General features: G+C 36.4%; 3 protein-coding genes across 8 annotated transcripts; 1 reads left to right on the forward strand and 2 right to left on the reverse strand.

Annotated features, from left to right (window-relative positions):
- Positions 1 to 236: 236 nt before the first annotated feature.
- Positions 237 to 6,376, reverse strand: LOC105160408 (uncharacterized). 3 transcript variants are annotated; one of them, XM_011077772.3, is made up of 15 exons: positions 5,797 to 6,376; positions 5,592 to 5,714; positions 4,929 to 5,070; positions 4,673 to 4,827; positions 4,321 to 4,379; positions 4,127 to 4,221; positions 3,692 to 3,794; positions 3,469 to 3,563; positions 3,243 to 3,305; positions 2,279 to 2,354; positions 2,056 to 2,164; positions 1,835 to 1,947; positions 1,579 to 1,637; positions 916 to 1,024; positions 237 to 743 (listed from the first exon to the last, which is right to left on the reverse strand). In XM_011077772.3, the coding sequence occupies exons 1-15, from the start codon at positions 6,182 to 6,184 to the stop codon at positions 609 to 611; spliced, it is 1,824 nt and encodes a 607-aa protein (XP_011076074.1). In that variant the 5' UTR covers positions 6,185 to 6,376; the 3' UTR covers positions 237 to 608. The 3 variants fall into 3 exon arrangements, with proteins under 3 accessions (XP_011076074.1, XP_011076073.1, XP_088735847.1); XM_011077771.3 differs by having other exon boundaries at positions 4,649 to 4,827; positions 5,797 to 6,375; XM_088879721.1 differs by having other exon boundaries at positions 4,649 to 4,827; positions 5,592 to 5,697; positions 5,797 to 6,037.
- Positions 6,377 to 6,794: 418 nt separating this feature from the next.
- On the reverse strand, positions 6,795 to 10,279 carry LOC105160409 (Protein kinase superfamily protein). 3 transcript variants are annotated; one of them, XM_020693114.2, is made up of 5 exons: positions 9,952 to 10,279; positions 8,319 to 9,682; positions 8,061 to 8,241; positions 7,523 to 7,985; positions 6,795 to 7,442 (listed from the first exon to the last, which is right to left on the reverse strand). In XM_020693114.2, the coding sequence occupies exons 1-5, from the start codon at positions 10,197 to 10,199 to the stop codon at positions 7,104 to 7,106; spliced, it is 2,595 nt and encodes an 864-aa protein (XP_020548773.2). In that variant the 5' UTR covers positions 10,200 to 10,279; the 3' UTR covers positions 6,795 to 7,103. The 3 variants fall into 3 exon arrangements, with proteins under 3 accessions (XP_020548773.2, XP_088735846.1, XP_088735845.1); XM_088879720.1 differs by having other exon boundaries at positions 8,319 to 9,671; positions 9,952 to 10,198; XM_088879719.1 differs by having other exon boundaries at positions 8,319 to 9,734; positions 9,952 to 10,198.
- Positions 10,280 to 14,889: 4,610 nt separating this feature from the next.
- On the forward strand, positions 14,890 to 16,666 carry MAKR6 (membrane-associated kinase regulator). 2 transcript variants are annotated; one of them, XM_011077776.3, is made up of 2 exons: positions 14,890 to 16,205; positions 16,462 to 16,666. In XM_011077776.3, the coding sequence occupies exons 1-2, from the start codon at positions 15,419 to 15,421 to the stop codon at positions 16,464 to 16,466; spliced, it is 792 nt and encodes a 263-aa protein (XP_011076078.2). In that variant the 5' UTR covers positions 14,890 to 15,418; the 3' UTR covers positions 16,467 to 16,666. The 2 variants fall into 2 exon arrangements, with proteins under 2 accessions (XP_011076078.2, XP_011076077.2); XM_011077775.3 differs by having other exon boundaries at positions 16,483 to 16,666.
- Positions 16,667 to 18,699: the final 2,033 nt, after the last annotated feature.

Here is an 18,699-nt window from a genome sequence, read left to right on the forward strand (position 1 = left end):
TTCATACTGTCGCCAGAGTCTACTAAAGAGTCTTAAATGCAACTAAACCTTCAGAATCATACAGAGATGAGCGATTTGGATGAATAAGAAGTCACTGTTTTTCGAGCAGTTCCTCTGGAGAAGTCGTTCACGGAGTCTGTTCCCAACTTATCCATATACACCACAGACTAGCATAATCCGGCAATAAAGAGTTGGGGTACCAGTAGATGAGTAAAGCGACTCCATCACAAGTAATATGAACTAATGAGGAGACCTATAAATTATAATGATTGTTTTGTTTCCACAGTAAAAATGGTTTATGAAGCAATTTAATCATCTGCTTCATCTTTCTTTGAACATAGAATAAATGCGACTAAATTATACTGCACAAACATGGTTATCATAGCAAATATTCACATTTAACTACAACAAACTCATTCCACCATGTTGCAGATCCACCGGGTTCCACAACAAGGCACAACAGCAATATCAGTGCAGCTCATCGCCCTCTCCAACACAACCCCTTCCACCCCCATCCACACCCAACAAACCCTGGGGAAAACCGAAAACAAAAGGAAAACATGGTATGGGATAAATAATGATGAACTAACCAGCAGCAACGAGACCCATCATAAAATTGAAGTGACCCTGACAGAGTGATCAGCTGACCCTGTCAAGAAGATGGGCAATGTTGGATGCCAATCTACTGTTGTGATAGATCCACTATGAGAAAGAGTTCGCATAACACTCATCTGACCTCGGACCTGCCCATGATAAAGTAAGAAAAACAAGAAGATTAACTAGTAAAATAGTAGTATCAACTATCAAATGAACCTCCAAAAGACAGTAAAAATGTTGGTTGAGTAGCTCAATCATCATCATCAGGTGATTATGGCCACAAGATAACAAAGTCAGAACTAAAGATTGTTTTGGTACCTGGTATATTGGTGCACTTGTTGAACTAGATGTCACCAGAAGTCTCCTCCCATCAGCATCTAAAGCCATTTCATGTTTCCAATCGGATGAATTTTGAGGGTTGCAAAACCTGGACCAAACAATTGACTCATTACCATGTTCATATAGTGGAAACTAATATATACGGTCACCAAAGATCAAAATAATCATGACCAAACATTCCACGTTATTTCTCAAATATATTGAACCTATCTAGCACATTGCAATATAATATATGTAAAATAGGCATGTCGTTAGTGGTGGTGATTAAGCTAGGGGTTGGCAAAGAATAATTCAGCAAATATATCATGAAGGGATGCCTCTTCAGGACAGATAGTAAGATCGTGTCAAAGAATAGTTAGTGTGGTAGTTATAAGGGGGCAAGGAATAGGTCAGGGACCTACATTTATTGGTACTAATGGCTATGGTGGTTATTCCCAAGTGTCCATCTTTATGTTGTGGAAGCATAATTGGAAACAAGTCAAACAAGCATGACATAATTGGAAATGAATTTGCCAAACCAAGAAAAAATATTTTAGACAGCAAAGAGTCTGTGCATATTTGCAAGCTTGTATGCAATTAGTTGCTGATGTTAAATCTGTAGAAAAAAGATGCATATAAATAAATCAAAAATCAATTTCACACCTGCTACAATTTCTTGACCAAAGGATTTTGCCTTGATTGTGCAAGCTCCATTCGAATATCTGAGCGCTCAAACAAACTTACAGGTTAGTTTCCCAATATTGAGTACAGTACAATAATTTTGCAATGCTGTAAGGGAACATATGATAAATGCATCAGAAATTCATTACAAATTCAAAATAGTTTCAAATGACGGACTACCCAAATGCATCATGTATGCAATTGGAAAGCATAACTAAGAGTTGTCAAAGATACTTGCATTTCCATCAGTTCCTAAGCTAAAAATGCTGGTCTCATCGGGCCCAAAACGAATCGAGCTAATTGCAGAATCATGAGCTGGCCATCCAGTAACTTGCTGTCCAGCAGACATGTCTTCCCCAGTTAAGGTCTAGCATTTGCTTGTTGGTAGAAATGTTGTCATATCAAATCTATGGTAAAAACAGAAGAACACAATTCCACAAAAGATGAGGAAAAGGATACCAAACATATGAATCATTCCATCAGTTGCAGCAGCTGCTAAAAGCTTTCCATTGTGATTGAAACTCAAGGAGGTCACTGCTGGTGGATCTTTACCAAGAGGAAGCACTGTCTTCAAAAAAGTTGAGATGAAGTGAGGACTAATGACTCTTATTCCAAAGTGAGAAAGAACAATGGAAAATTTCCTGTACTTATTGTCATATATATCAGATAGACAGTTACATACCATAGGCTTCCATGTTCTCATGTTCCATACAGTTAATGAAGCAAACCCCAAGTTATCAAAATAGCCAGTACCATCCCTACAAAGATTAAGAAACAATGTTTATAATATACATGAAATGAATATGTCCCATGCATATGGATGAATATGCATGGTTTTCATCACGGTATAGTCAAGTTATGTAATCACTAATAGAAAAGAAAAGGAGGAACAGACAGTGATTGATTCTAATAACAGAACAAAGAAACTCTGTTAGTGAAGGACTTCTATCATCCATTACAAAATGAGGAAATAAAAAGGAAATCTTATATTTACATCTTCAAAAGAAATTATGTTCTATTTCCTCAAGTTGGAATGACAGACTCCGTTAATGACTTGCTCGCCAAAAGAGAGACCAGACCAACAGGGAAGAAGTTGTATATCTGTTTCATCTAGCAGAATCAGTTTACTTATAGCTTTTTCACATGATGTTCATAACAAACTATCAAAACATGTGAAATTGGATTGCATCATTTTATGAGGTGGCAACTACAGAGATCGAGAGACAGTCCTCAATTTTCACTCTGTATCTTCTTGTTCCTACTCCTTTATATTATGCACAATCTGGTACCAAAACGTTTTGAAATGTTTATTGGCCTACCATCAAGCTCATTATAGAACCTGATCAATGCAACCAAATTCCACAGGTATGTTTTATAAAATCATCAAGGTAAAACAGTTGCAGTGCCTGGAAAAGCTCAAGAGACAACAGAATAACATGTTAACCACTGATGTATATTTCTTTTATCAAATCTCAACAGCATGGTCTTATCATGAACTAATATTTTATCATGGTGATTGGTCCTAAGTTATTTACTAGATTCTTTTTATAATACCAGGGTATATCCAAAATCAATCATATCCCAAAAAGAGACTCACATGTTCATAGGTGCAAAGGGGAAAAAGAAAATCATAAGTGCAAAACTACCTCCTCGATGCTGCTGCAGAAACAAAAATAGGCTCCACAGGGCTGCATTTTAGGTCCAAAATGCTGAAATTACAGAAAGCATCAAACCAAAAATAATAAATAGAGTGAGACCCTCACCATAAGTTCATGTTTCTCCCAATAATTCTCAGAAAATGTAAAAGATGAAAAGGAAATGGGTATACAGCGATGGGACACAGACGAATTAACAAATGAGAATAACAAGCACCTAGGGTATCCTTCACTTGAGTTGAGATCACAGACAACACGCTTAGCATCTACATTCCATGCTTTAATGCCTCCATCAGAAGTGCCTATCAGTAGCTTTAGTCAAATAGACAATAAAATGATCAAATGCCCAGTCTTCTTTACTCAGAAATATTTCAGATCACGACAAAACAATTATCATTTCCCAATGTAAATGTATATGATTAACAAATTCAGCAACATACCAAACGATCAGATTTGCAGTCCCACTCAAGAGACATGATCTCGGCTCCGCAATAGATGGTGGCATTTCTAGATGTTGGTGCTGCTGAATCATAGGTCCATATCCTTCACCATAGCACATGATATTTGTAAAAAGAATAAGTCTGAGTGTTTTAATACTACACAGAAGTTTATGAAATGCTGAACTTGAAATTGGACAGAAAGATAGTTCTGACAAATGTTAGACTGGGGTTTGTCTACTATTCTCAATGATTTCATCAAGGAATGGGTTATAGGCTGAGGAACAACAGTCGAACCAGGGCACGTAGCGACACAAGGAGGAAATACCATTGAAATTAGTTTTGCATTTATATACTACTTTTGAGTTCTACATAATAACTGTTTTACGAGACGTCTGTGCATCTTTCAAAAGGGTGTCATAAGTTGACAATATATACCTAACTGTGCCATCAATTGAAGAACTAGCAATATTGTCGCCAGAGGCAGAAAAGCGGCTACAACTGATGGGACTTGTATGGCCCAAGAATGAATCCTGCAAAAGAAGGATTTTGCAACATAAAAAGATGGAAAAGAAATAGATCTTAAAGACAAAGGAAAGGCATAAAGAGGAACAAACTTTTAACTAATTTACCTGAAACACTGCGTTCACTTCTAGAAAGTTTTCTTCACTCTGCAAATCGGAACCACTTCCTGTAATGAAAAAAATCATATAACATCAGTAAAGAGGTTGAGACATGCAAGGGCATCTTTATTAACAGCTTCTGTACAATTCAGATCCTTGTTCACCAGCCCATCCAAAATGGTCTGTTAGATAAAATTATAGTTCGTTCACAACAGCATACAGCATAAGGTGTTTCAGGTTCAATAGCCATATCCTATCAACTTGGATAGAAACTCGTGATATTCTCTTAACCTACTTTGTCTGGGTAAAAGAACCAGGAACTCCAGCAAAAATTTACCAAGAGGAGAGTCATCAATAAAACCTTGCAGAATATTACTGTTCCCACTCTCATCAGCATGATTGTTAAAGTTAAATCTTGATTCACAAGATCCCACAACATTGTCCCTAATCTGAAATGACTCTCTTTCTCCCGGCGGTGTCACATTGCTAGGTGGTATTACAGCATCTTCTGCACCACTAAAATGGAAAAACTGCACTTAGTGATTAATGTAAGTCATTATCTTTTCCTTAAACCTGATATATAAATGAATTTCAGCACAATCAAAAATCAATATCACCTCCTTGAAAGACGCAATAGTGCCTCTTTTTCCTGCAACAACGTCTGAACTTGTGATAGCTTGAGATTAAGTTGATTAATCTCTTTCTTGAGACGTTTCACTGTATCCCTTTCAGAACTGATCTTCAATAAGGCAGGGGTACGTGAATAAGCTAAGGAAGATAAGATTCTATCTATATTGCAATGAAAATGTCAAACAGAGAGATCGAGTCGTCCACCAATCGGCAAGTTATTAGCCGTAAACAGTTGCTTTCTAATACACTTTAGCTTGTTCAAATTAGAGGCCCTAAACGTAATTTAGGTGTTAAAACTGAGAAGTATCTCTAAATTCCTACCACCATAACAATCACCCGAGGTGTACAAGAGAAAAGACATTATTCCATAGACAAACTTTCCCATGTCATCATACATAAAACCTACTGCAAGTAAGGTTTCATTTTCTTTTGTATTTTTTCACATTTTTTCCAAACAGCATTATATTGCTTCGGGATTGAGCATGTTCTAAGAGCTAGAAACAAAGCAATAAAGACTTTTTACTTTAAATATATCACTAGTCACTTCCCTAGTTTATCAATCAAAATACCGAAAGAAAAATAACAATAACAAAATAATAATAAAGTCCAAACAACTTGAATAAGCTCAAATATAATCAATTGAAGGATATGAGTTCCGTTAAGAATCTCACTTAAGAAATTCATAATAGAAAGGTGCAAAGCACGGAACCATTCCTCAGAAAAATACACGCGAAACTGCGGATCCAAATGCGGATTCTGCAAATACGGAATTGCTGCGAGGGATAAGATTCATAAAATCAGTCGCAAAATCACATTTTTTTTTTATAGAAAAATCAATTGTAAAAATGAACTAACCAAACCAGGAACTCCAACTATCGTCTCTCCGCAGCAAATCATTGCCAAAAGCTCCGAAAAACTCCAACACTTTGTCTTTCCTTCCACATTTAAGCGCATTAACAATGTAATACCGCAGTATCGACTGGTCTAATTTCGATATAACAGAAATCAGATTTGAATCCGAAAACGAAAAGCAGTTTCTCAAAAAGCTAAGCAGATCAACCAACTTATCGGCCTCGAATTTGGGGATGTAAACAGAGAAAATTAAGTCCAGAATCTTATCAACTTGAAATCCCTTGCCAATATCAGTTGCTAGCTCTTTCTCGAAAGCCTGGAGAGTGTTGGTGAATCCTCTGAACACGAGAAATTCTCTAACGAGCTCCTCCGCGAATTTCATCTTCTCCATTTCCCTTTCCTAGTTGCCGAATGAGAAAACTGAATCGAAATTATACTTTGTTGCACCTCGGCACGATATTGATGCCAACTAGTGTTTTTTTCTCTTGTCGGAAACTGAAACTCGCTGTACATGCGATTCCTTGTGCGGGGATGGCTTACCTTGCCGTCGAGATGTCAGCTGGAATGGCCCCCACCTCACAGGCCCAACTACTGTGGCCGGTAGAGTCTGCCCAGACCATCCTCATAAGTCATAATGGGCCCACCAATAGATTTTGGTCTTGTACTTGGGCCGGTCTATCATCCATCAAAATTAAATTGAAATGTAGTCTGGGCCTCTCCTGGGTTGGTCCAGTCCACTGATGGGCCCATCGTTCTTTTGGGCCTATCACATCTTCGTATGGATTGTATGCTGGGCCGGCCTGTTTCAAAAAGGGTCCAGGTTAAGATGCCCAGACTTGGTCAGAAAAATTTGTATGAGTTATTTTCCTTTGGAAAAATGTGGGGGATTTGTAATGAAGGCCTGGAAGTAGAGCAGCTCTGAAACCAGATAAAATTTCTATTCAGAAAAAAGTTGTAAACGTGGCGTATATATATTAAATAAAATTGAAGATGGAACAGAATTTGGAATAGATAATTTAATGTGCACTATATAATTCATCAAGTACAATGTCTTTCATAGGTAAATCAATATCCCTTTCTAGCTTGTGCAAAAAATGCCTCATATTGAACCTTTTCAAAGTTCAAATGATCTTCACAAAACTTCTTTAGGATAATTACATAAACATCTCAGAAAGTCCGATATTTTACAGAAAAACCTCTTATATCTAAAAAAAATCACTCTGCAACTTCTGCAGTTGTATGTTTATGTGAATATGTTTAAACTTCCGAGGTTGTTGCTGTAATTATCCCGAACATACTCTTCCATCTGTTTATCTTGGAGACATTGTGGAATAACTACAAGTTGCATGAGAGGATGGATGAGTGGTGATGGTGAAGGAACTGAACTGATTGAACTCTCTCTTCATTGCCTTGTACACATGATCCAAACCTTCTTCAATCAACTCCAAGACGGTCTGTGGCATTGGTGGCATGTTTATGTCCACTGATCCTTCCAACATCTTCACGACCTCGCCCATCGTTGGCCTCATACCAATCTCATCCTGAATGCACCAGAATGCAACTTTCAGAGCTCTAACAAGCTCTTCTTCGTCCACTGCTCCTTCGAGCCTTCTGTCTGCAACTTTTGTCGGTGTTCCATTTGTCATTTCCTGGACAAAAACACTCAATTCTTTCAACTAACAGAAAATTAGCAATATATAACTTTGAAGCAATTAGTATAGGAGAGTACCTTGAAAGCCCATCCAGGGTAAAAGAAGTCTTCAGCATCATAAGTCATATCTAGATTTCTCCTTCCACCTATAATCTCTAAGAGCAGCATCCCATAACTATAAACATCAGCTTTCACAGTAATGGGACGATTGCTAACCCACTCGGGGGCTAAGTAGCCTCTCGTCCCTCTTACCATCGTTACCACGTGTGAGGCCTCTCGTCCCATCAACTTAGCCAGCCCAAAATCAGACACTTTTGGGCAGAAATTCTCATCCAACAGAATGTTTTCCGGCTTGATGTCACAGTGTATTATCCTATTCCTGCATTGCTCATGGAAATATGCAATCCCTTGTGCAGTACCAACGGCTACATGAAAACGAGTAGACCAATCCAGCAGCCTGTCAGGAGACTCTCGACCAGTATATGAAGGAAATATCCACCTGTCCAACGACCCGTTTTTCATGAACTCGTAGACTAGAAGCCTGTAGGGATCAAATGTTTGTTATTCAAATCCTGAAAACATGCAAATAGATTGAAAGGCATTACTAAATACACACCTTTGTGAACCCTCTGAGCAGTATCCACACAACCGAACCAAGTTCATGTGATGCATAGAGCTAATAGTGTTAACCTCAGTAACGAATTCCTTCTGCCCATGGGGCAAAACTCGGTCAAGCTTCTTCACTGCAACCAGCGTCCCGTCGCTCAGGCTTCCCTTGTATACACTGCCAAATCCACCTACCAACAATCATAAACTTTTTAGCAACGGTTCATATTTATCTCTAACAAATTCAGAAACAATGAAGTTTGCTTACCTGTTCCAAGTAAATTCGAGAAGTTACTAGTCCTATACTGTAAATCACGGTAGCTGAAACTGACTGGAGCCCCTGATACAATTAAGGAATTCTCAAGGGCTTTCTTCAATGATTTCTTTCTATGAACGTTGATGTATAATAAGCAAAAGAGGAGGCCTAATAGGACAGTCATGCTTAAAACAATAGGAAGCACAAGAACCTTCCCCTTTTTCCCGTCCAATCCATCAGAAGAATCGCCTTCCTTTCTCGTCCCACCCTCTGTAGTTGAAGAGCCGTTAGACTCGACCTTCACGAATAAGGTCGACCCCGGATCCTCATATGCTCCAAATTCCAAGCTCCTCAAAACCCAACAATACGCCTTTTCCTCGTTAAGCCCGTAAACAGAAGCAACACACTCACAATCTGACAAGCAGGCATCGCCACACTTAGACACCGTCTCGATATCGCTATAATTTGCTATAACCGATGAATCCGAAAAATAGTAATTGGTTTGCTGAACCACCGAAATCTTGAACCGGGACGTTAAATTTTCATGATGCGGTCCACATTTTCCTGTCAGAGATGAATTCCCTGAACACTGAGCACCATTTCCCACTTTGGAAGTCCCTGGCAAGCATGTGCAAGATGCATTAGTCTTGCTTCTATCAAGATTACATATTCCATTGCCACAGATTCCAGCAATATCACATGGTTTAGAAACGGCAGCCCACTCGGGCACCCATTGCCTCGACCCATTCACATCGTTGTCCCATCGATACAAACGGAGATTCCCATTATTCTCAAGAATCAATCTCCTCAGAACTAATGGACTGCTAGTTCTGTTTATTGCTGAGGATAAACCTCCACTGTCGTTGTCATTCTTGTACACGTAAACCGCTCCATCCGCCGACGATCCATACACGATTCCAAAACTTCCCCGTTCATCCAAAACAGCCAGAACATCCCCTGTTACATTCGATATCTCGGGTCCCGACCAATAGGAGAAGTTTGTATAAGCAGACTCTGTCTCCGTTTCAACAGCCACCGGCAGATTATAGGTTAAGGCAAGGCTGAGTGAAGTTGGCTGCTGCAACATCTTCAGCGTGTAGTATCCGCCGTCTGATTGGGACTTGGAAGACTTGAGCTCTAGAGAAACTGTCAGCGGTTGTCCTGGTAGGAGTGTATCCGAGGGATGAGAGAAGCTCTGCCATGCTATCAGTTGATCCGGGCCGTACAATATGAAGTTGCCGTTTTCAGACATGAAAGCCGTTTCGACTCCGGAAGTAGTGGTGTTTGATGTCCAGATGGTGGCGCCGCCATCGTTGAGGACGAGGTTGCCGTTGGTGTTGAACTCCAAGACTGCATCTTTGCTGACTGGAGAATTTCTATTTAGATTATTGAGACAAAATGAATGGTTGGCCATAAAATTATATACACCTGCAAAAACTATAGTGAAGACTACAGCTATGGAATTTGATCTTTCTTCTGCATTTAAATCAAGAAACCATATCCACTCCGCAGGTTGCATGATTTATAACAATCAAATACTAGACTACAACATTTATAACAAAGCTATAGTTCTCCACATTATTTCTCACAATCATCACTGCAGTAAGTCATCCATTGAGCAGAAGTAGTATAACAATATACTTACATATCAGCAGACCAAACAAGGGTCCGATCACCCGGAAGTTGCGCAAACCATACCCCCAAGTGAAACTGATCCTTTCTCGAATCCACCGGGGAAAACCCGAAAGCAAAAGTCCCATTGTCCGAAACCCACGCTTGTTCCTGTCCCGCCAATAACCTCGAACCCCGGTCGACCCGGCCCGCCATGGTGGCTCCAAATAGCAGAGAAAACAACGCCCAGAAAAGAGAACTAGAGTGAGAAAAATGACCCATTTAAGTCAGTAGAGAAATACAGTGGAAGTGTGATTCATTTCGAGCGAAGCTTTGGAGGTGAAGGTGTTGAAGTATTTATGAGAGGAGTTGGAGGGAAGGAAGAAGTGTTGGAGTTAAAGTTGTGTGGGGAATAAAAGTGAGCGATGAGGACACGTGGCGGTGGTGGGTGAGCTACAACTTTGAAAAAACAGACAATATGTCCATGATGTGGTCGGCTGCAGATGACGGCTGGATAATCCGCCACGTGTTTAATTTAATATTTCTTTTTGGGTAAAGTCGGAGCCTTTTTTTTTGCATGGATTTCAAAGTCTGAAACTGAAAGCAACACGTTTTTGCCTTAAAATCGTATTTTTCTGATTTTCACACTTGATGTTTTTAAAGTAGGTGGGTGATGTGGAAGCAGGAAATGGTACTGTTTTCGTACCAAATGAGAAGAAGTTGAACTCGACTCAAATTTTTATGTTGCTACTTAATTTCTTATGTTTAATTTGAACTCAAATATATTTTAGATCAAATCTTTTTATAAAAATCGATAACACGACTAAAAAAGTAAAAATACATTATACACGCGCAGCGATATGATTGACGATAGCAAGATTTGAAGAAAATTTTAATTCAAATTAAATTTAATTAGATTATAACTGATCATATAGTAAGTGTGATATACTCGTAATGCGATCACATAATAAGTATATCATATTTACTATGATTCGATCAGATCTAATTTAAATAATTTTTTTTCATAATTTAGTGCCGGAGAGCAAATCAAATGAGTTCCACACACAAATTTAGTAAACAATAAAAGAAAGTGGTGTTACTACCTAATCAAGAAGCAAAATTAACTGATTGTGCTGAAATTTTGGACACTTAAATTATTGAACCGGGACCAAATTTCTTATGCGACTTGTATTATATCAATGATTGACTAATGACTACATATACATATGCCTAATTAGTGTCGCTCTCCAACTAAAGTGGTCTACATCACACGTCACTATTTGGACTGTATGATCTCTTATCCTCCTTTGAATTTCAAGCAACAGCACTAGTAATCCAACACTGAACCAATCTAGAATCTTGTCTTTATTTATAAATAGGGACGGTAATTATATCGCTTCTTTTTAAAATTTATATAATTACACGTAAATTTTTATAATTTGATAAATAAAAGATAATTCCATGATATTTTTTTTAAGATTGATGTAATTATAAGTAAATATCATATGGTTTGAGAAATTACATTTAGCATTTTTAATATTTGTTTGTGCATGGCAAATAGATTCTTCCGTTAGTCAAAATTTATTGAATTTGTTAATATTAGCAAAAAAAGCAAAATAAAAATCCATTAATACGCTCGATTTACTTATTACATGTCAGATAAATTTTATTTGATAAAAATACTCTTATAAGGATGAAAATATACCTCATCACTTTACTTGCAATAGGTCAATAACAAGTCAATTGTGGTCAATTATAGATTTTTTTATTTAATTTTTTTACTAATATCAATAAATTTGATAAATTTTGTGTATCAAATAGATCCCACTTATCAAACGAAAATAAACATCAAAATACTAGATATAATCTTTTAGATTATATAAAATTTCAATATATAAGAGAGTGTAGTGTAATTATCGTTGTAAGTACAGTTAATGTGAAAATTTTGAAAAGATATAATTTAATCTTTTGTATCGAACCATACAATTAGGCCGAATTCGTCCATGGACTACTCCACTCTGAGTTTGACTTACGATATGGCCCCTTTCAGATCCAGTCCAATCAAACCGAAATCCGACCCATTTATAAGCCCTCAATCCGGGATCTACAACCTGATGGGTTATTATAAAGTAGGGAGGTTTTGCTGGTCCAACTAACGATCCGAAGTCCGAACACAACGAAACCAGCCCAGTTTCCAGCATTTCGAGGCTTATCACTGGCTGTGCTGCGCCCATACACATGATGATCAACTGCTAACCTTGGATTACTGGGTTAAGGATGTTAAATCATCGTCTTTCTTGATCCAAGATTCTTGATTGGATAATCACGTAGAAGCAGATAGGCGCCCACATGGTTAACGGAGCAGATTTCGCCTGGGTAGTGGGGTAGTCATCAGTGTGGGTTGAATGCTGCCGTCTTACTTTCTTGGAGATGGGCATGAATGCTATTTTTGTGTGAGCAGCTAACGTGTTCGCTGTGACCATCTTTTGCTCTTGCCTTGCATTAATGAAGTTGGACGTGTGTATTTGTGTCCATATATTGTGAACAAGATTCTTGTTCTTCTACGTGGCCTGCTCTTTCTTCATCATTCCACACTGCTGTACTGTATCTTCACTTCCCTCATTTCCTCGGTTCATGTTATTCGTTGAATTTCTATTTCTGTAGCATGTTACATGTGCAATAACACGATCTGATGTAATAAGACCAGATTACCCTTCATTAAAGGCATTAAAGATCAGATCCGCGCCTCTTGTAACGGGCGGGTCGTGGAGGACCGACCCGGATCGCACAAACCGACTGAAGACCCGGACAATGGAAGTCGTTCGATCAGAACATGAGCGAGTAGAATAAGGCCACGTGGCCTAATACATGGTATCCAACTGTGCTCTATAAATAGACCCCGATACGCCATTAATGAGGTAACTGATATGCATTAATTGAGCTCGAACTTTGAGATCGAATACATTTCTCTCGATCAATCTAACTTGAGCGTCGGAGGATCTAGGAAAAGTTGGACTATCCGCAGTGAGATCGTCTCAGGAAATCGCTAATTTCGACCCGGATCACGTTCTAATTGGGTAAATTTGATGTAGGAGAGATGGTTTTCGTGGTTTCTAGTTTGTGAGTGTTTTAGTATGTTTGCATATGTTATGTTACTGTTCTGATAAACTAGAGGTAGCTTCTTGATAGTGATTTTTCCAATCTAACCCATAATTCTTTTGAGGAATTACTCTGCAAAGAAAAGGTTCTGCTGATAAACTAGAGAAATTGCTTATGTTAGGGGCAGATGTTGTGTTACTAATCTGATAAATTAAAGATAGCTTCTTGCTAGTAAATCTTTTCGATTTCAGTCGAGAAATTATGTGGTAAAAGACAAAGTTCTACCTATGAATGGCGCCCGTTTGTCGCATATTGGATTTAATTCACTTAGCAAGTGTAGTAAGATTATTTTGTCTTTGAAATCAAGAATTTTGGTTAATTTTGTGGCCAAGAACTTTAACAGTTTGTTTACAAGTAGTCCATTTCACGAGAATTCCTATGTAATTTATGCAGTCATACTCGGCCTGCTGATAGTTGGAGTTGAAGACTTTTAAGTCTCTCTAGGAATCAATTTTCATCCCAAGTAGCTTTTATTTTGAAGGGAAACAATCAGGGAGGGGACCAATGGGTTTGAAGTCACTTCCATCTGGTTTTTGCTTCCTAATAGCTACCTTGATGTCTACCTTTTTTTGGGACAAGCAGGGGGACCTCTGTCTGGTATTTTTGTTTCTCTATGTTGTCTGCGAGCGTTATAATAATAGCTGGATTTTGGGGTGATAAAGACAACTCTTTCGCATTAATAATAATAAAGTGTGGAAATCACCACCACTCAGGTTGTTGGTGGATGTTAAGGCCTGAAATTTCCCTACCAAGAGAACTTTGGTGATATTTCCTTCTCTACATTAATTTCCATCGTATCCAGCAGCTTTGCACGATCAATAGTCACTGATAAGGTTAACACTTGATAAAGAGCAATGTTTGGGAAAATGCAAGAATATCTAGATATTGCATGTTTCTGTTAGTCAAATGGATCTCAGAGACGTGTGGAGGAGTTAAATATTGAGGACAAAGTTATTCCTCAGTTTTCTACAAGAATAGAAGTTCCAGTTTTGGTTATTAATGTTATCTTATTTCTCTGTGTTGTGAGCAAACTAGGAGGAGGTCTAATGTAGCCTTTTCTGCCCCTTGTTCTCTAGGTGAACGTGGGTTGTAGCTAGTATAATTGATTGGTTATTTGGCTTCACTTGCTGAGAATCTTATCCGGTTTCTTGTTCCCTTGCTCTTATATATATATATATATAACCATTAATTATTTCATAGAATCTACTTTATCAAACTAAAAGAGCCTTTGCCTTCTCAAGTTGCTTGCATAATGGATCAGCTTGCCATGACAATATCTATGAACCAGAAATGTGCCTTGGAGGAGCTCTTGTTGAGCAAATTCAGGCTTTTATTTTAGTAACTCGGGAAATTAACATACTAGTTTCTGAATATAAGGCAAGCTGGATTGATTTGGAAACTTACAATTGCTTTTCTAGCCTGGTTGTTTCATATCTCTATTCACTAAGTTGATCTAATACAAGCTTTTGGTGGTCGATCTTGAGCAATTTGAGTCTGTTTTGTGGTTCTACCAACCCGTTAACTCACTTTAATTTCCATGCTAAACTAGCCATATGATGTGCATGACATGTAATATATAATATCTCTTGTTATGCCTTAGAAAATGCTCAAAAGATAATGGATTAGTTGTGAGCAGCACTACTTGGCTCTTTGCATCATCGCAATGTCGGTAACAATCCATTTAGCATATGTTCTAGACTAGGCAACTATCCTAATGGGAATGGCAATAGCTCAATCCAGATATTCTGCAACGACTGGGGACTCTTGTTGTTGCCATGTTCAGGAGGTATGTCAGTCATCCTCCTCCCACTTTTTTTTACTCATCACCTGAAAAAGGAAATGAAAAAAGGTGAGGAATATAGAGTAAGCAACTAACATAAAATGACAAAGAAAAACAAGTAAAGTAAATCAGGAGTTTTGTTGATCAAGTAGAATATTTCATGCTAGCATTCCTATCATGTATGCATATGGCTGGCTCTGATCATTCTTGATTTTATGTCATGTTTGATACATCATGATGACTATGGATTGTGCATGATCTTGTTTCTTGATAAACTATATGCTTCTCCAATACCTTTTATTGTTTCTTGATAAACTATATACTTCTCCAATACCTTTTATCAAGTATGTCTTTGCAGACACCATCTCTCTTATATGTATAATAAAGATATCTAGGATTAAGCTATTTTAATGCCAGAATGAGTACTTGTGGGGCTAATATTCTATTCCCTTTCTCCCATTTCTTTCCTTGTCAATTATTAATTACACTTGTCTGAAGTCAGAGCACCACAAATATAATTGTCAGCATAGTAAGAGAAAAGCAAAATTTTCAGTACTTGATAATGTATGTGTACATATGCATTACGGTAGAGCTAGAAAAGCATCCTTTACAACCAACCTTGTATATATATACCTTAAAACTCCAGAAAGAGACTCGGTTTTTTCTCCCATTCTTTTACGTGACCTATCAAACAGCTCCCATGGAAACTACTCTGCAGTCTCCCTCCATAGAGAGTTTCTCATATAGTTGGCTGGCTAACTTAAAGCCCTCATCGTTCGAGGACTCGTTAATAGCCTCCATTGACCCATCTGATCATGATGAAGCTTCTTTCATAGAAATGGATCCAAGATTGCCACCCTCCAAGAGATTCATCAGAGTTTCTTCTGATTTTGGTTTCGACTTCCCCGTCTCCGACTCCCCATTAGGCCTTGTTCATGCTGATGAGCTCATTTCCAATGGCTTCCTCGTGCCTCTCTTTGTCAAGGACATGAAAATGGATCGGTTTGAGGTTGAAGACGACTATCACACGTCCACAGCTTCCACCTCTTCATCAACTCAGAAAACGGGACGTGTTCGTTGTGCATCGTTGAGGAGGTGCCAAAGATTGTCGAAACGGTTCTTTGAGAAGTACTTGAAGTTTCTGTTAAGGCCTCTCTTCTACAGACGGCACCGAGGACATCAGTTTGAGAGTGGCAATATGAGAATGAGCACAAACAGGAACTGGGAATTCTCTGCTGCAACATCTCCTAGAACTAGTTTAGCTTATTCTGCTGATGATAACTGGCGCAGGTCTTGTGATTCTGAGAGCTCAATCTATGAAGCTGTGCTCCACTGCAAGAGAACTCAGGGTAAGTTTTTTTTGTTTTTTTTTGGGTTAATTACAACAGGTTCCCTCCTCATTATTTGAAAAATTAACGATCATCTAAATAAATACCCTCGAATAGCCCATTGCAGGGGTATTTTGTTATACGATCGATATTTATAATTTTTCAAACAATGAGGTGTATTTGTAGCTATGACAAACTCTATAAGAGCCTGTTGTACATTTACCCTTATTTCTTTAACCATAATTTGATTTTTAAGCTATACTTAACATTTATGCAGATTGAATTTGTACTATTTCAGGTAAATAAACAAGGAGGAATTTGAGATGAAAAAGACTTGAGAAAATGGTTCACTCACTCTTTCCCTTTTGTCTTTTTTTATGAGATATGATGAAGAAAACCTGTCTTTTTGAGGAAGCAGCAGCTTCTGTGAAAATTTGTGAGCCATAGAAATTTGTAAACAACCATAGTATGTGTTTTCATTCTCTCTCTCTCTCTCTTTTTTGTATGTTTTTTTTTTTCTCATTTTCCAACTAAGACAAGATGGGTTTTTCTTTTTTATTTTTTTTCTTGTTGTGAATGTGAAGTGTAGGGAAAATAATAATAATAATAATAATAATAATAATAATCCTGGGTCTTCTGTTAATAGTAGTTGGGATTATTAATTTATTATGGATAATTGTAGTTGTGAACATAAATTAATTAAGTGTATAACTCAAGCTGTCTACACAATCAGTGTAATGATGAATGATGATTTTGAGGAGGGACATTTTGCTGGGAACATATAGATTAATACCATTATTATTACAAAAAAAATAGAAAAAAGCCGTTTTCACTTTAGTAATGTTGCATAAAATGATATACAAATGCATAATTATTAATATACTTATATCAAGTTAATCTGCGATCTTGAATTTGCATGCTTGTAACTGAAAGTAGGGATTTTATATCTCTAATAAATGAATTCTTTGATATTCATTTGGATAATTTGATATTACTAATTATTATAAGTCACTAAACATTATAGTATTTAAAAATTATTCAAAAACAATTAAATAATTTGTTATTAAAAATTCATAAATTTTAAATTCCATCGATATAAATATATCCTAACAGTATATTTGTATCCTAAAATCGGTGAATTTGAGTTCCAACAACTTGCATGTGATGTGTGGAGGAGGTAGGGAAAATTATCCACCTCTTGGGATCTTTATAATTACATAATTTTTATTTAAAAAATACAAATATTTTCTAATTATAACGCTTGTCCGACAACAAATCAATTCCTTTAATTTTCTTTATATTTTCATTCAATTTTGTGGTAAACTAACCAAAACTCTTTTTTTTTTAATTATGAATTATAATTTTATATAAATTTTAAATTTTTTTAAAATATTTTTGTGAACTAATATGTCTTATAAATTATTTTACTGTATCCACCCTCATTTTTTCTTTTACATTTTTCTAAATATGTTTTAAAAAAAATTAGCAATTGTGTAATAAGAATTTCTACCTCATCAAACATAATTATTTTTCATTTGAAACAAATATTTATAATTTTTTAAATAATGAGAAAGTACTCATAATTATGTCAAATATCAGTAGAAGTAGTTGCATTCATCTTATATATATATATATATATATATATTAATAAAATTCCAAAGAATGAAAAAGAGAAATAATGTGATAATGGATGAGATTTGAGGTGGGACCTTTAAATTAATTATTAGTTGTAATGATATACGAGAAAATAAATAAATAAATAATGTGGGGGCCATAATTAATTGGTAAGGGTATTTCTTGAGAATAACATCACTTTATTAAGGCTGAATTCAATAATTATTTCAGTGTCATTCATCTTTGAACGCCAAAAATGTGAAGAAAAGCTGACCATTTTTTTTAATTTTTTATTAATAGAGCCCATTGGTTAGTACATCATTAATTTGCCTAATCAGATCATTAACAACATAATAAGTTGTAATAAATAAAGAAAATTACATATCAAGATGACCAATTTTTCCTTAATATTAAAAACCATAGTTACAGAAATTATTTTTCAAAAATAAATAAGTAGGGATAATTTGTGTAATGATATTGACATTATTAAGAATTGTAAGTGTATTTTTTTTTTTCAAAAAAAAGGATAGCTTGTATAATGATGTTAATATTTTTAAAGATTGTATGTATAATTTTTCAAAAAATAAGGATGACTTGTGTACTGATGTTGACAGTTTTAAGGAGTATATGTGTAATTTTTTAAAAAGTATAGGTGTTTATATAAATGATGTTGACGTTTTTATTGAGTGTATTTATAATTATCCAAAAAGTATGAATAATTTATGTAAACAAATCATAGGTCAGAAAGCATAAATATAGTTATCGTCTTATTTTTATATCAGTCCCACAATACAGCTAAGTATTATTGAATTCTTTATTTAAAAAAGCATATGATCTATATTAATAACACGAAAGTATTCAAAACGTAAAAGTTTCATACCCAAAATTATTGTTAAAAAAT

Source organism: Sesamum indicum, linkage group LG4, assembly GCF_026168435.1.
Source record: "Sesamum indicum cultivar Baizhima isolate 11 linkage group LG4, ASM2616843v1, whole genome shotgun sequence".
NCBI classification, from domain to species: Eukaryota; Viridiplantae; Streptophyta; class Magnoliopsida; order Lamiales; family Pedaliaceae; genus Sesamum; species Sesamum indicum.